Source organism: Pteronotus mesoamericanus, unplaced genomic scaffold (assembly GCF_021234165.1).
Source record: "Pteronotus mesoamericanus isolate MK-2021 breed Mesoamerican mustached bat unplaced genomic scaffold, CSHL_Meso_final contig_163, whole genome shotgun sequence".
Classification (NCBI taxonomy): domain Eukaryota; kingdom Metazoa; phylum Chordata; class Mammalia; order Chiroptera; family Mormoopidae; genus Pteronotus; species Pteronotus mesoamericanus.
In genome coordinates, this window is record NW_026555064.1 from 10,344,266 (window position 1) to 10,356,703 (window position 12,438).

The following is a 12,438-nucleotide window of genomic DNA, read 5'->3' on the forward strand; positions in this document are numbered from 1 at the left end:
GAAAAAGTTTAGCAGGATGTGAAAAGACGAAACATGTTTAAATAAAACTGAAAGAATGACAATACCTTTTGAAAAAAATTTTCTTGAAAATGTGGTTAAGAAATTACTCTTTAGAATTCATTGCAGCATTAGTACTAAAATTCATATAAAAACTGAGTTAAAGAGTAACATCAGGGTAGTCAATATGGATAATTCAACATAAAAAAGTTTCCTTCAGAAACAAATTTGGTTGGTTGGAGAGGGGCAGGCATGAGAATGTTCTTGACAATTATTTAAACTCCTTGTATTTTCTATAGGTTAAATGTTCAAAAGGATGTAACGAAATATTTATGAAAAACTTTAAAAAAATCTTTTAGTGTAAGTGGACAAAATACTATTTTGCTTATGGAAATGGAATCTTAATTCTTCACTTACACATTGATGTTTATGTTTAGATGCTAAAACCTAAGAAACATGAGGATAGAATTTGGGTGTTTATTAATTATATCTGATAAAAAATTGCAGCTACTCTTCTAAAAAACTAAAATTTCTGATCTGGGGATTCTGGGAGTCTTTGAAGTCAAAATTGTTTTCATGAGACTATTAACACATTATTTTCCATTTCACTTTGACAAGTATTCAGAGGAGTTTTATGGAGGCTATTACAACAGATTGAGTTAAGCAAACAGGAGAGTCCAACTGTTAGTTACCATGTATTTAAGAGATTTGCGAAACTAAAAACTACTCACTATTTTTTTATTTTATGAAGGTTATTTTGAATAAAAAATATTACTTGCATTTACAAGTATTGGGTTTATTAAATGAGTTCATACACATTTTAAAGTTTTCTTAGATTTATTCTCAAATAGGATAAATATACATAGGCCTATACAAACAAAATCTCTGCTATCCTCAGTAATTTGGGGGTGAAGAGGTCCTTTTACCAAAAAAGTTTGAGAATAACTGAAATACAGTTTTATCTAGTCAACACTTTTCAGTACTGTGGCCGCCACATGACCTATTGAGTACATGAAATGTGGCTGAGAAACTAAATTTTTAATTTGTAAAAGTTTTAATTAACTTAAATGTAAAAGCTGAAGCAGTGGAAAACTTTATGTCAATTACATGTTGAAATGACAATATCTTGGATATACTGGGTTAAGTAAAAAGTATTAATTTTACCTCTTGCTTTTTTTAATGTGGCTACTGGAAACTTTAAAATTACGTAGTTCATGTTATATTTTTAACAGACAACTCTGCTTTAGAAAATAATTTTATTCTTTTCCCGCTTTAAACCTGATACCACAACTGTATTGATTATAGAAAGTCAAAGGGGAACAAGTAAAGGTGGGGTGTCCCAGATCTTTCCCTGTTCCCTCTTTTCATTGTACTCATTTGTGTTCTTCACTTGCCTGTTACGTTATAGCCTTGGGGTATTAGAGGATAAGCGGTGGTAAGTCAGGTGTGGTAGTTTAGTGATGACCTTGTAATGTTAGGTTATGGTCTTACTTGGAGGGGAATACCACTCATTTAATGAAGTGTTTCCTGATTTTTTCCCATTGCTCTTAAATTAAGTTGGTATTATTTTTTATTTTTGACTTTAAGAACATTGTTATGAGCTAGATCCATTGCCAGCATTCTCTTCTGCAAAGCTGAGAGGTATGTCTCTTGTCAGACTTAATTACCAAGTTTGGTATTTAGTAACAGCTGTTGAGTGTGTCTGGAATAGTCTACCATACAAACACCAGTTGATTAGAAAGCTAGAAATGGAGCAAGCAGACTCTTACAATAGTAAAGGAAGGCATAAGCAAATTTAATGGCACTATGATTAAAAATAAAATAACTTTGAAATTTATTTGATACATTTATTTGTCCAAGGAGTATTAACTAGCAACGTCAACTACTAGTGTTAACCAGAAAATACCTGTCAGATTACTTTTCAGGTTATTGTTTCTTTTTTTAGAATGAGTGGCTTATTATTTCCTCCCGTATTTTTCATACACAGGTCTAGAAAGACACCAGTAAATCAGGTTTTAAGTAGGAAAAAAGGAACTTTCTGTCTTTGCTTATAAAATAAAATGCTTTCTTCGATTGTACAGCATTGTTAAATTCATGTTTATCCTTAAGAGTTGTGCAAAATTTTGTTAAATCTGTGTTTGAGTTATTGATCAGAACAAACTAGTGTTAAAAAGTTTTTAAAAATTCCAGAAACTTGAAGAGGAGAAATATTTTTTAAATTTGTTACCAAAAATGACTTGTTGACTTAGTCAATAAAAGAAGAGTAAAAAGAGATAGTGCTCACTTTTATAAAATGGGTGAAATATTCTTGGAAGCTATCATGGGACATTATTGTAAACTAATCCAAGTGTGAGTTCTTAGGTGTTCATTTTTTAAAGATGTGCTTACAGTTATTTCAGTAAATAAAAATGACGCAAACCAATAAGCATCAAAAAAAGAAAGAAATCAGCACTCTTTTTAATAGGCTGTTAGCTTACAGAGTAACTCTAAATTAATTTTGCATTTTAATTTAGTTTTGAAATATTTTACTTCCATTAATGTTTGGACATTTTCTGAACTATTAGTATAAGCTTCATGAGGCCAGCAGTCTAGTCACACGTGTATCTCAGGTTTGTAGCATAGGGTCTGGCTTGTGGTAAATGCACAGCCAACTGTTTGTTGACTGTGCATAGAGTATTAGATCTTCTGATTGGTATGTCATAGAAAATTTATGCATTTTCTGTATCCTCATTCTAAATTTAAAGTATAAATAAGTAAAATGTCTTCTTAAATTTGTATGTATTTGTTTTAGTCTGTATGAAATATTTCTGGGAAATAATATAATATGTTGAGGTCAGAAATAATGAGCTAGAAAATAACTTCCACTCACGTAACTAATGTGAAATTATGGTTTTGGAAATGTACCTCAGGCTGTGTAAGAACTCAGGGCAGCATAATATATAACTTCTCGGTAAATTTCATTTTGTTTATAATTTAGAGATCTGGTAAAATTCTCTTGCTGTATTAAATGTTTGAAACTGTGATTTTAATGCGATAGTTTTTAGGTTTTTTCTTAATACAATTACATAAGGAATTAGTTTACCCAGGACGGTTTATTAATAGCACCTAAGACAACAGCTAAATTGCAACACAAGCGTACTTTAGAAAGAATGAAATTCCTAGTATAAATTTTAAAAACCTGAGAATTTGCTTACCAGGGTTCTTTGGTGTATGTGAGTATTATAGGGAGGTACTCGAAAAACTTGAGAATTGTAATATATTTTATACTTACTAATACTAAGTTTCTTAAAGTTGAGCTGGAAGCACTGATTGAATCCTTTGCTTCAGTGAAGCTGCAGATAAGAGTAAGCAGGGTCACCTAAAGATAGATTTACTTAGAGGTTTGGCTGCCTCTCTGGAACCGTTTAGCTTTGAGCAGATTTCCATAAATGGAAAGAGCAACTGGAGAGACCCAGTACCTTGGTTGAGAGTGTGGATGATGTGCAACAGGTGGTAAAACAGTCACTGGATTTTTTTTTTTTTTTTTTTTTAAATAAATGCTCTCCAAATGAGTGGTGTTTGAGGCTGAGCCTTTAGCATTTGGGGAATTTTGAGGCTAAGTGAAATATTTTTCAATTAAAAGTTTCCTGGAAACAGTTTTAAAAGATTCATATCTTTAGTGTGTAGAACTTGTGAACTTGTAATATGACTTCATAGAATTTGTATAAATACTTCCTACTAGTTTCAGAGGACATGTTGAGGAAAATCTAATTAGAAACTGAAATATTCATGTTTCAGGACCTTTGACCAAGTAAAACATTCAATATTAAGTCAGGACGTGAAATTAATATTTCATTGAGGTAATACGTTTGTGCTTGAGTTGCCTATTTTTCTATAAGGTCAGTGGGTTCTTCAATACATAAAAGACACACTTGCATGCCTACTGTATGAAAAGTCTATGTTATGAACTATAACAGATACAAAGATGAATTAATGTAGCCCCTCTGATATCGAAGAGTTTATAATCTCACAGGAGTGATAAGAAATTATCACCACTTTTTGAATTCTTATCTGTGTTTTTTATGGGAGTCTCCTCTCTTAATTCTCACAACTAAACGAGTTAAGGAATACTACTGTTCTGTGACAGAGGAAATCCAGCCTTACAGGAAATTAGATTACTGGTCCAGGGTACCAGAAATCATGAGCGGCAGAGACTAGAACCCCAAGCTCTTGGACCTGGAAGCCTGATCACTGCTGCACACTCGACTGCCTCACATATCATTTAATCAGGAGAGCATCAGCTAAGTGCCAGGAGAGAGTTACAGAAGGCAGTAAAATGAGAGAAGGCTTCATGAACACCCCCCCCCCCGCCCCCCGCCCCGCTGTAAAACCTCTTTCTCAAAAGGATTTTTTGGATAAAACCCAGCCAAGTCCAGTGAGGTCGTGAAGGAGAGGGAGCAAGGTTATTGTGAAGAATGTTCCAGAGTGCTGTGGTGCTACAGCTAATGCACTCAACCAGGAGGGTCTGTAAGGATTGAACTGATTGATTAAATTAACTTAGAAATAGGTGTTTCTGACTGGTTCTGATACATATCACCCCTGATTTTAGTAACAGTATATTAAAATATTTGACCTTTATTATAGGATTGTTAATCCACAATCATTTTTTCTGCCTAGGTTAGTTTTGGCTTAATATTGATACAAGTTAAAATTCCAAGAGTTTTTCCTTGTTTTTCTTTGAATGAGATTCAGAAACTTCTCAGTAATTTCTAGTTAATTTTGATAGCTGTTTTATAACCAGCATGCGTTTTACAAAGTGAGGCTACTAGATTGTTTTGGTGTTCTGTAAATAATTTATATAGACCAATATATATCCATGACTTAGAGTTATGCACATGAGAGTTAATTTACATTTATGTCTTCTCTAGCAATCTGTTTTAATTTAGTAATGTGTTCAGTGCATTTTTAATTGAGTAGAACTTATTTCCCTCCCAGTGGAAGCATCAGTGCATAGCAGTAATGCACACTGTACAGATAAGACAATTGAAGCTGCTGAAGCCCTGCTTCATATGGAATCTCCTACCTGCTTGAGGGATTCAAGAAGTCCTGGTATGTGAACTGCCCTTTCTTATATAAACATACCACATGACTTTATGTATCTAGAAATAAACTTTTTAAAAAATATTTTATGTATTTATTTTTAGAGGGGAAGGGAGGGAAAAAGGGAGAGAAACATCGATGTGCGAGAAAAACATCTATCTGTTGCCTCTTGCACGCCCTCAGCGAGGGACCTGACCTGCCACCCAAGCATGTGCCTTGACTAGGAGTTGAACCCGTGGCTCTTTGCTTCGTGGGATGCTGCCCAGCCAACTGAGCCACACTGTCCAGGGCCACTTCCATGTCTTCACTCAGTGATAGGTAGACAGTGACTGCAGGGCATCGCCCATTTTGGAGCGAGGAGGTAGCTTCTACTACCTTAGGCTGAGAGTTTTCCTTTTCTTTTGGTCCATTTTTTTTCATCATCTTTAAGACTGCCTTTGAAAGTTATGTTGTCCTAATTTTCAATTTGTTCTAATTTTAACTTCAGATATTATTTTAGAGTAAGTTTGGACCTTCTTATAGGGTTTTACAGTAAATACTAAGAACAGCCAGACTGTTAAAGTAGAATAGGAATCTTATGTATTCACAGATAATAGAAGAAAATTAGAATATGTGTTAATCCATGAGAGTATGTGTTAACTGTTCAGTTGAAATAGAAATGTCTTTCCTTATTATTTATGCACATTTGAAGGAAGCCAGAGCAACATTATTGTATGTAATGCAGTACCAAATAGCAATCTGTATGTACTCTTTTAGTGACCCAAAAACCAGGACTGTTCCAGTAAGTTTTAAATATTAAAAGATGATATTCATTGGGTTGTAATGAGCAGATTTTAATTTTATTCATATTTTAAAATGAACTGTAAGTGCTTGTCACTGAAGTTCCATTTGAAGTAAAACTGGAAGTGCTTACTTGTCACTGAAATCATGTTTATGAAGTATTATAAATTTTATACTGTGTGCATGAATTACCTAGAGAATAATGATAGGTATGTGGAAGGAAAGTAATTATTAAAGAATTCACTATTATTTTATTTTCAAATATTTTTCCAGTTGTCAAAATAATGCAAAGTCTTGTACAGTGAGCTTGGAAATACAGAGTTGGGGGGCGGAGTAAGTTTACAGTTGTGAAAATGTGAAACACAAGAGTTTAATATTGTGTTATTTTCCATATGAACAGCTGTAAACCTACTTTTGCCTCTCCCTGTATATAAAAGTGTAAAGAACAGGGTTACTACTCCTTCCTCCCTTACCCAGAGTATTAACATTTCCTTCAAGTTGATTTTTCTTGCATTTTAATTCTTTACATATTTTAGATCATATTGCATGTTAACTTCAAGTTCTGTCCTGCTTTGATGAATGCTTAATAAACCTCATGTCTACTAAATATTGAATTGTCCACTTTAAGAAGCATTTAATGGGGGTGGGAAATTTTAATTTTTCAACTTTTTTTTTATAGTGGAAGTGTTTGTCCCTCCTTGTGTGTCAACTCCAGAGTTTATCCACGCTGCTATGAGGCCGGATGTCATAACAGAAACAGTAGTGGAGGTGTCCACTGAAGAGTCTGAACCAATGGAGACCTCTCCTGTTCCTACATCACCGGACAGCCATGAACCGATGAAAAAGAAAAAAGGTGGAGTATATTTATACATTTCTGGGAAAGTGGGTGGCATTTTTTCTGGTATTGTTTTCCCTATCAAGGGATGTAGGAAACATATACTGTAGATTTATGATTGATGTTACCTTAACTAGATATTCTCAAAGAATCAACAAATTAAGGTTTTAATTTTGTATTTTAACATGTTCGTACTGTTTTAAAGGAGTTAATATTTAAGCCCTAAAAGCAGTTGCCTGAAAATGAGATTATAACAGGTGTTGGACACACAGAAGGAAGAGTGGGGATTCACTGCTTTTTGTCTACTTTATGATCCTTTTAGGTACTTGGTTACTTTTTTAAAGATATTTAGTCTTTTCTGTATCTTTCATAATCTTATTTCCCTGTGTTAAAAGTCCAATTTTCTTTTCCATACCTTCTTTTAAATACCCAGATTGCCAGTAGGGACTTAAAAGTGAAATAAACTCACCAGTGGGAAAAGTGTATTTCCACTTAGTTGACTCCTGCTGAGACTTCAGACCTAATCCTGGTAGGTAGGTAAGGCACACGGCTCCAGCACATCCCCGACATCCAGAGGAGATGGGCAGCAAGTGGGTTCTTGTCCTGTTTGAGTCAAAAGTAAAATTTTAAAGAAACGAAATCCTATATAAATGGGTACTCATTAATTCCTCTTTCTTCACATTTTAGAACGGAAAAAAAAAATAAAGGCAAAAATAAAAACATATTGAAAATCACGGCGTTTTCCTTTCAGTTATTAGAGGTGTTTTATATTGCTGTGGTCTTCATGCATCTGTGCTTATTCCTGTGAGGGATACAGTGAAGAATAAGACAGTCTTCCTTCATGTAATGCATGTAGATAATTGTGTCTTGAGAAGGGTGTGAATGAGAGACTTTAGAAGGAAGAATCACTTCCTGCTGTAAATGTTTAAAAGCAAAAGATATACATATTAATAGCCCACTGTCCACTGTAGCCTTTGGCTGGTTCTATCCAATGCAAGCTATGATGGAATACTTAAGACATTTTCTCGTAGGGGCCATGCTAATCTTCCCTGTGTTCTTGTGCTGCTGAAGTGAGCACTAGAAATTTTATATTTTAAAAAATAAGCATCATATGTTAATAATTGTTTTTAATTGGTTAAAACTAATTTAAAGGTTATTAAAAAAAAAAAGATGATGGAAGAGGCCATGAAAAGCTGTGACTCATTTAGGGAACCAAGACCTCTAGATAGACAGGTTGATATGTGGAATTAACCTATGTGTTTCTACATAAACCAGGAAATAATTTGCCAATTCAGTACTGATTTTATATATTTAAAAATAGATGGCTTGAATGACCACTTAAAAATTACATGCAAGATTATTTATTGTATGTATGTATTTATTGTTAAGTATAGTTATTAGGACATACAGTTAGGTAGGTTAATAGCATGGCTTTTTGTATTTATAGAGCTTTTAATACACTAGTGTGTGTTGTGAGTTTCTAAGCAAAGATAGCATGTAGTGCTCTAAAAGTCTATTTGACTGCAGAGCCCTTTTCCCTACTGATGAATTACCTTTTCTCAAGCGTATGATTTGAGAAATGCTGTTTTTATAAGAAAATAAAGTAAGCCTTTTTGGGCTAACCTTTCCATTAAGGAAGTGGCTTTTGTGCTTGAATTTAGGAGATGGTAATGTTAATATTATTACTGATTTGTACATAAATTACTTAAATTGAGAGATTAAGCTCTATTTTAACGAGTAGGACAGTGAACTTTGTTTTAATTTTGGCAAAGCATACTTTTTATTGATCAGAATTATCATAAAAAAAATCCTAGACTGTAGTAGCTATGCATTTTTAAATATAAATTAAGGTACTTTAGTTCTTTATTTAGCTGGAAATAGTCCTGGTTGATGACCAATAATCCTTGCTGATGAAGAGTAGAGCGGCATCATAAATCCCAGGTGTATGACAATTACCAAATCTGTACTATACAGGTAGACCTCAGAGATATTGCAAGTTCAGTTCCCGACCACAGCAATAAAGTGAATATTGTAGTAAAGTTAGTCAGATGAAATTTTTTGTTTCCCGGTGCATATAAAAGTTAGGCTTACTCTATTGTGTGCAATAAAAAGCATTATATCTAAAAATGTGTATACCTTATTTAAAGAATATTGCTAAAGATTGCTATCCATCAAATTCTGAGCCTTTAGCAAGTTGGAATCTTCTTGCTAGTGGAGGGTCTCGCCAAGGTGTTAATGGCTGCTGACTGATTGGGGTAGTAGTTGCTGAAGGTTGGGGTGGCTATGGCAGTTTCTTAAAATAAGACAACAATTAGGTTTGCTGCAGTGATTGACTTTTTTTTTTTTTTTTTTTTTTTTCATTTGAACACTTAGAAGCCATTGTAGGGTTATTAATTGCCCTAATTTCAATATGGTGTGTCTCAGAATAGGGAGGCCTGAGGAGAGGGATAGAGATGGTGATCTGCTAGTTGGAACAGTCAGAACACACACAGCATTTATCAGTTAAGTTCATTGGCTTATGGGGGTGTGATTCATGGTGCCCCAAAACAATTACAATAGTAACATCAAAAAGATCACAGATCACTATGACAGATATAATAATGAAATGCTTGAAGTATTGTGAGAATTATCAAAAGGTGACACACAGACACAAAGTGAGCAGATGCTGTTGGAAAAATGGTGCCAATAGACTTGTTCAACTTTAAACCTGTTTGTAATCACTCCTTGGCCTTTTGGCTAAGATCGAATTTTTAAACCACCTTTTTGTAAAAAACCACAATATCTGCAAAGTGCAATAAAGCCAAGTACAATAAAACAAGGTGTGCTTATAATTAATCTGAAAATTGTGGTTTTGCCTTCCACAGTTTCAGTCAACCCAGATCCGAAAACATTAAATGGAAAATTCCAGAAATAAACAGTTTGTAAGTTTTGAATAGCACACAATTCTGAGTAGCGTGATGAAATCTTGAGCCTTCCCACTCTGTCCAGCCCAGGATGTGAATCTTCCCTTGGTCCAGTGTCTTTTCACCACCCGTTAATCACTTAGTAGCTGTCTCAGTTATCAGATTGATTGTCCTGGTATCTCAGTGCCTGTGTTCAAGTCACCCTTATTTTATTTAATGGCCCCAAAGCACAAGAGTAGTGCCATTGGCAATTCGCATATGTCAAAGACAAACCGTTAAGTTCTTTAAGTGAAAAGGTATGTATGTACATATAGAAAAAAACAGTGTATATATAGGGTTCAGTATGTCCCATGGTTTCATGCATCCCCTGCACTACTTGAATATTCCCTACCTCTTCCCTTGAGGCTTCTGATCACCTGCCAGCATTCATTCATCAGTGCTGAGGATTGAATACAGTGTGTTTCAGGCTTACTCCTTTAGGGTAGAGAAGTATAGCTCTTGTTTTTCTGTTCATTTTGGATGCTAAAAGTCCAAGAGAGCCTTCTGACAGAAGTGAGGAGAAACAAAAGAACACAAACATTTACTAGACATACTAAATAATTACTTGGAAGATTTTCTTACCCTTATAATGTACCTGCATGTTTGAGGTGGGGAAATTGAAACAATGCTTAAATTCTGGTGAATTGATTGGCTCAGAGCCATAGTGAGCATTTAAAATATTTTTTTACCTTTCCTCATTTGATCTCAAAGGGCTTTGCAGATTATCAGATCCTCTGCAGTAAAGCTTTTTAAAGCAATTTCATAGAACAGGAACAAAAAAGTTTATAGTACAATCTGTTTCCATTGCCACATTTTAGCAAATAGAGGCTCTGACCCATGCGAATAATAGGTTAGTAGTACCTGACTTGCCATATTCATTGAGATTACTACCAACTAACTGCTATAATCTAAAGTTGTAGAAGTGCTTTTAATGTTCTCCTTAAATGAGGCTTTATATATATACTGAATATACTAGCCTATAGATTGGTGTCCAGTTTCTTGAATAATGTGTTATCAAAGAGTCTGCTAATCATGCTTATTGTTCTTGTTTTAATACATTGTTTCAACATCTTATTTTTTCAGTTGGCCGTAAACCAAAGACCCAGCAGTCACCAATTTCCAATGGGTCTCCTGAGTTGGGTATAAAGAAGAAACCCAGAGAAGGAAAAGGTAATTTGGGGAGGGCTGTTTTGGAGAAGAAATGATTTTTTTCCAGTCAGGTGACATTTTTGCATTTGTCAGAAAATTACTTCTAGAACAGGGCTGTGTGGGAGTACTGTCTTTAGTAGTGCTTCTCAGCAGGGGTGTGTCAGCATCACCTGGGAGTTTTTCAGGCTGTCTGGACCCAATCCCCACCGCACTGAGATTCTGTGGCCCTGCATATATGAGGGGAGTGCAGGCAGTGGGCGTTTATTCGGGAAAGGTCCTAAGTGCAATGTGATGTACAGCCTTTTTAAGAGCATTGTTCTAGAGGACACGTGCATGTGTGACAGCACACATCCTCACATGGAGCCACTTAGGCTTGAAAGAAGCTTACAGCTAAGACTTATTTTTGATAACACAATTTCTTAAATGATAGAAGGAATGCAGTAATTATAGGCAAGCTGAATTTAATTTCCCACTCAACAAATTTGAGTCATGCCAGGAGTCAGAACAAAAATTTACCCGTTTTTGCCTTAGAATTTGTATAGTCTCATTACAAACAAATATAGCAACAAGCCTACATTCTGTGCTTTCCTAGTTTGTTGGGTAAAGTGATTTCAAGTAATATTTTAATAATGATTTCAGGTATGTTCTGATAATCTGATTAACTAAAAATTTATCACTTCCAAGAATGTTTCCAGACCACAATAATCAGTAGTTGGATCATTTTGGATTAATATATTCAAATTATTCCATCCTCAGCAGGTGGTTTGATGTATTAATTTTAAATAATTCAAGTAAAAATTAAGCCTCAAGTAAACATACCAAGAAATGTAGGGGCCCCCCCAATCCAGTTACAGTGAACTCTTAATTTAATTAGGAACTGATAATTAAGCTTGGGACAGATTTAGGATACTTTTATTTCCTTGTTTATAATTGGCCATTTTACATTTCTAACATCTTAGGTTTTATTTTTTTAATTTATATTGAAAACTTTAAAACTTACATAATAGTAGTAAATATTAGAAAGCTAATAAGTATAGTTATTATAAATTATTATTACTATTTTTTAAGTAATTCCTAGCATCAGTGGTATTTCCTGTGTTCAAAGACCTTATGCTTAACAATGGAGCAAACCTTTGTGATGACCTACTTTTACCAATAAAATGAACTTTCTTTAAAATTTTGGCCTTTATTACAATTGAGGCAGCATGTTGTAATGTGAAGATTAAAATTATTTAAGTCATACCTGGATTAAGAATCCAGCCAGTGTTTCCTCTGCAGAACTGTTACCACCTGTTTAAAGGAAATGCTAGAGGAAGAACATTAAGGATTAGGTGGAGGAGCAGTGGCTTAGTTTGAATGCCTCCCACCCTTAGAGGTTCTTCTCATGGGGCCTGTAACTTGGATCTGGATTTGAGGGTAGTAAAGGGACTGTGAGTCGGAGCCTAGAAGTGACCTGGTGACTTGGCAGCATATATATTCTACTCTTCTTCTCAGGATTCTTTTCTGTTCTTGCATCTGTTTAAGAAATGCTGGCACCTCGAGGCTTACAAAGGGAATAAAAGAAACACATCAGCCTGTAAAAGCCTGATCTTCTCATAACCAGTGCCCACCCCAGGCCAAAGGGAAAGAAAGTGGTACTTTCTTTTGAGATTAAGT

The 12,438-nt window shown here is 34.6% G+C and overlaps 1 protein-coding gene across 8 annotated transcripts in view; it reads left to right on the plus strand.

The window, feature by feature from the left end:
* Positions 1-12,438, plus strand: part of ELF2 (E74 like ETS transcription factor 2) — an 81,062-nt gene that overhangs the window by 63,651 nt on the left and 4,973 nt on the right. For 6 of the 8 annotated variants that reach the window (XM_054563096.1, XM_054563153.1, XM_054563135.1 and 3 more), the window contains 3 exons: positions 4,972-5,085; positions 6,536-6,709; positions 10,717-10,803. In XM_054563096.1, the coding sequence (XP_054419071.1) occupies positions 4,972-5,085; positions 6,536-6,709; positions 10,717-10,803 (375 nt within the window). The remainder of the gene's footprint in view (positions 1-4,971; positions 5,086-6,535; positions 6,710-10,716; positions 10,804-12,438) is intronic. The other 2 variants (XM_054563106.1, XM_054563119.1) reach the window with 1 other exon arrangement.